Raw genomic sequence first — 5274 nt, forward strand, 5'->3', positions numbered from 1 at the left:
CACAATGGTCACATTTTTAATGTTTCATTTTATTTATTCATTTCATTTTATTTATTTGCTCTGAGATGTCTTAAATTGCTGATGTCTTTTTCACTCTTTTTGGCACTTATTGGTAGCCCTGATACTTAAAAGCCCTGATAGAGCAGGGTAGTAAGTGATTACATGTAATCTGGATTACATAATCAGATTCCAAAAATGAAGTATTTGTAATTAGATTAAATTACATTTTAATATACTCGTAATCAGACTTGATTGCATGATTACATATTATTCACACAGTAGCAATAAATTATTCATAATTTAAATTCCTCCCTAATTCCTCTTTTTCATCTACTAAAAGTTCCTTTCTATAATACCTACCACTTATATAGAATCAGAAAGTCTTCCAGTTTTGTGGACATTCACACAGAGATCAGTCACTAGTCAGGTTATATATATCTATACAGCATTTGACCACTGGATTTACAAAAATAATTTCAGGTTTAAGAAGTGTTTCAACACTGCATCAACTGCTGATGAACGCATTCATTTTTAATTGAATTATCACTCAGGTTATTTAACCATGTATTACTATAGCTTTGGAAGGCTTTTGTCTTTCAAACACATTCAAATGCACAAATTCACGTTATTTCTTATTTACATGTAATGAAGGGATTCCCAAACTTTTTTGTCATCTGAACCTCTTTCACCTAATATTTTTACTTGAAGTACCCCTGAGATTTTAAAATAAATATTTTAATAATTAAGTATCACATTTGCATATTCACGGTTCTCTGACGTTGGTTAATGGTCACACGACATGCAGGTAAACAAATCAAATATTTTTTATTAAGGTTTTTTTTTTAATTGATGCTATTTTAAAATGATTTATTTTAATTTTACATTTTTATGATTTAATTAATTAGTAGCTTTTCATTAAACTCACAAACCCCCTGCAGTTTCTTTACGAACCCCAGTTTGGGAAACCTTATGTATAATGTTATATATATATATAATTACATATAATGTTATATATAATTAACTTTAATATAACATTACACAAGTAATATAATGTTTAATGCACTTCATGTTGTTAATAACAACGAATGGAATATATATTCTTACTCTTTGTATTTTTATATGGTACAAGATTATCCTATTTAAATCAATGTGATAAATGAGTAAGGTCAAAAGTAATCAAAAAGTAGTCTGATTACGTTACCTAAAATGGATTACGTTACTAACTACAATTTTTGTCATGTAATTTGGAATCATTAAAAGGCAATGAAAGTGAGAGAGGTTTATGTGGGCAGTGCGGCTTTCGATCAGATGTAGACGTGCTGTCTGAATCAGCCATTGGTGTGAAGTTCACTGGAGATGAGATGAGGCCTCTGTGGTTTGGAAAAAAAAGGTTTTGAAAAACAAACAAACAAACAACGTGTATTATATGTGATATATGAAACATTAAAAATTTGCTTTGAAATATCCATCCTGCCTGACTTGATCTGCTTTTTCTTAAGAGACGTTTTTGTGTTGTTCTCTCTGCACTACAAACTGGATGCAGCAGCTGCATCAGGACCACATCAAATCTTATTACTTGGGGCGACTGTTTTCCCCCTTCATACTGTTTCCCTTTCATTGTTTTCCAATGCGCCAAGGGTTTCTACCCTGTAGTCTAAGAAAGGCCAAGCATCTGTGTACCGCAGACTCCATATCAGCCTAATCGACAATGACTGTGATTAAACTTGTCATATTATCAACCCGCTCAAAAATGCAGGTTGTTGACAAACGAAACGTTAGTCCACAGTATGCGACACCATAACAGTAAAGGCGTATTCGTTCAACGGTAATATATGGACAGGAAAATATAACAGGATAACGATGAAATTCTTACCGTACGGTACGTTATAGTGGATACCAATCTGTCGGTTGATATCTCGCTGCGGAAACAAATATATCTACATAACTACATTAGAATCCAGTATTAAATGCCTGAATACTATCATTCGTGGTCCACATATTCGATTCAACGGACCCCTACGTAGCACACAATAAATGAGGTTACGGGAGGAGAGGGAGAGACACACCATCAAAATTGAACGCGAGACGCGACGCGACAAAACAAAACCGCTCCAGTTATAATCAACGAGACTACAATGCAAGCGACAGAATCCTGACGCCAGACTTCAGTCGACCAATCAGAGCGCCCATAATGTAGTACAGGCGCGTTCTAGTAAAAAACATTATAATATTTATGTAATCTTTATTTATTAGTCAGCGGTCCTTAAAGACAAATACTTTATCAAATAAATAGATTAAGAAGATTTTAACCACATATAAGTATGTAACTATATATTATGTAACTCACAGGTTTTCAAACTGGGGTCAGGGGACCACCAGGCATCCGGAGATCGTGGGAAGTTTTTTTTTTTTAATAAATAAACAATAATTCAAACAGTACAGTACTAGATGAAGTAAAAAACAGTCTTACGTAGTAGAAGATTAATATTTTCCAAATAATATTCCAAATAAAATATCTCTGATATAATTTTTTTCACAGTATAAATGGAATCTTTATACATTCAAGAAATATATAGTTGATTGTAAATTTAAGGATGGGAGTCTCTCGTAGAAGAATGATCATATTTGGTGGTCTGACTGTGAAACAGTATAAATGGAATCTTTATACATTCAAGAAATATATAGTTGATTGTAAATTTAAGGATGTGAGTCTCTCGTAGAAGAATGATCATATTTGGTGGTCTGACTGTGACATCTAAAAGAATGAAAACCCCCGCTATATATAACTATATATTATATATTGTGTACCAATATAGTGTGTACAATACAATATAAAAAGGTTGAGGGGAAAAAAGCAAACGTGCTTTTGTATTCAATTTTCTTGAAGTCTAATACAGAAGAAAACAATGAGAGAATTATTTGACTTATTTTATCACCCACTGTGACCAATCAGCATTCATTTTCTCAAGAACGAAAAAAAGAGCATGAAAATAATGGAGTTATAATCAAGAGGGTGTGTTTGTGGGGTGTTACAAGCAGCACGAAACCCATTATTTCTTTCACAGAGCTGCAAATACACCCAGACAGTATTCTTTACATTTACTGCACTGGCTAGCAGTCATACAACAGTAAAATTTCATCTGATGAGCATGAGCGTGTTGAGTCAGACAAAGCTAGTCATTCACTGCTTGGCATCTTGAAAGCAGTCGCTATAGTCTGCTGATCAGAGTGACTGACGTCACTGCTTTGACATGGGTATGGCTGTTTCAAAGGAGAAAATAAAATACAACCCTACAAAAAAAGGGCACTCAAATATACAGGAAAAATGCTCAAGAGGTTGGAGGTCTGATTACTGATCCATTACTCAATAACTCATCCAAAACACTTAAGATAATGCACATTGGAGATTCTTTGCACGTTTATAAATTAACATTCCGTTTAAAACGTTTATAAACTTGACCTGTGGTGCACTCAGAACCAGACACATTTGATCGTGGTGGTGAGGATGACAAGATCTGCCAAGATTTGAAGAATAGGCATAGACAAGTCACTCTGACTCACAGTAAGCATAGCTACATGAACAATAACCGGTCCGGTTTCAAGCTTGCCTGAATAATAACAATTATTATGAATGGTTGATAATCTCGGCTAAAAGAATCATGTGAAGTAAAAGATATTCCATTAATAGAGATGATTACAGGACAGAAAATTCACAAGCAGCTCTCATTACAGTTCAGTGTAACATTACACACAGCAGAAATTAATAATCAACAGTTGCCTGAACACATATTTGGATGATTTTATGAATTAAACTCTGGTCTCCCGCTAACAAGCATGCTCCTAGCATTTTTTGTAGGCTAACATATATTTTTTTAAATTATCCATTCTGTAATACACACAGACCCAGCTTGAAATTTTGAAGCATTACAGTTGCTAAACGTAATACCTTTTATCTGCCCTGCAATGTATTACATAGCTTTGAACAGTATTGACATGACTTGTCTATGCAACACAGTTTTAAAATGTATTTTATGTACTGCGTATACTTCAGTTCATAATTACATGAGTATTTAAACCTTTCATACACATACCAATCCTCCTGTTTGAAGAATAACCCCTTCCCCTCCCAAATATGTATTATATATAGCCAATCACGCTCATTTCTGCAGCTCCTTCATTCTGTTGAGGGCGGAGCCAGCCTGGAACCATTCGCTCTGGGTTTCGTTGAAGGTGTGGTTCAGCTCAATGGTTTCTGAGCTTCCATCACTGTGCTTGATGACGGCCTTGAGGGGCTAACAGAACAATAAATTACAATTATTATGGAAATTACTGAGAATATTAGGAAAGGTTGTTACAAAGCAAACAATTACAGCAGGGTTTCCCAAACTGGGTTCTTAAGGGAACTACAGGGGGTTTGTAAATTGATTAAAGCTAATTAAAATCACAACTTTAAAAAGTTAAAAATAAAGAACACTTACCAAAAAAAAAAAAAAAAACCTTGCATTTCATGTGGCCATTAACCAACATAATCTCATGACCATGAACATGTCAAACAAACACATTTCTAAGGCCTCTAATATATCAACATGATCAAAACTTATGTTAATACACTGTCAATCAGAGGGCATGGATAGTTTATACTTTTGTAAGAAAAATACTGTTATAAAGATCTAATTGATTTGCATTACAGCTACAAAATTTCATCTTTTTGACCATATAAATATCAACAACTGCACCAAACTGAATATTTTTGCTCAGTTTGGGCCTCTGAATAATGAGGTGTTTTCCCCTCCCCGAGTATGAGCTCCTTATTCTATTATATCATGCTTAATAAGCCACAAAAGCCTACTGTATTCATCTATATATATATATATATATATATATATATCCACACATTCATGTAAATATGATAATCAACAACAACAAAAACTTTTTTAGATTTTGTCTTAAGGTTCAACAAACTATTCCATTTCCAAACTTTTGATAATTAGATTTTTACTGAATATCATTTAATATGTCAGGCTTCACAGGGTTAATTTAAGTAAATACAAAAGGGCTTAGTAAATACAGAAAGTCCATCCTAGGCGATACACTGGTAGACACGATTAACCAGTAGAAATTTGTCAAAAGGTAGAGATTTTGGACTATCGACTATCGCGGTTACACGCTCACACAGCAATTTAGGTCTTAAGTGAAAGCAAACACCGGAGAAAGAAAACGTGTAACAGTATATTGGATCCGGGCAGCTCTTAAAGTGACCGCAGTCTAATATTC

General features: G+C 33.9%; 1 protein-coding gene across 1 annotated transcript in view; it reads right to left on the reverse strand.

Annotated features, from left to right (window-relative positions):
* Positions 1–2914: 2914 nt before the first annotated feature.
* The window catches only part of aco2 (aconitase 2, mitochondrial), a 17078-nt gene continuing 14718 nt past the window's right edge, over positions 2915–5274 (reverse strand). The window contains exon 17 of the mRNA XM_016490957.1: positions 2915–4292. Coding sequence (XP_016346443.1) covers positions 4158–4292 — 135 coding nt within the window. The 3' untranslated portion in view covers positions 2915–4157. The remainder of the gene's footprint in view (positions 4293–5274) is intronic.

Source organism: Sinocyclocheilus anshuiensis, unplaced genomic scaffold (genome assembly GCF_001515605.1).
Source record: "Sinocyclocheilus anshuiensis isolate Anshui unplaced genomic scaffold, SAMN03320099.WGS_v1.1 scaffold726, whole genome shotgun sequence".
Taxonomy (NCBI): domain Eukaryota; kingdom Metazoa; phylum Chordata; class Actinopteri; order Cypriniformes; family Cyprinidae; genus Sinocyclocheilus; species Sinocyclocheilus anshuiensis.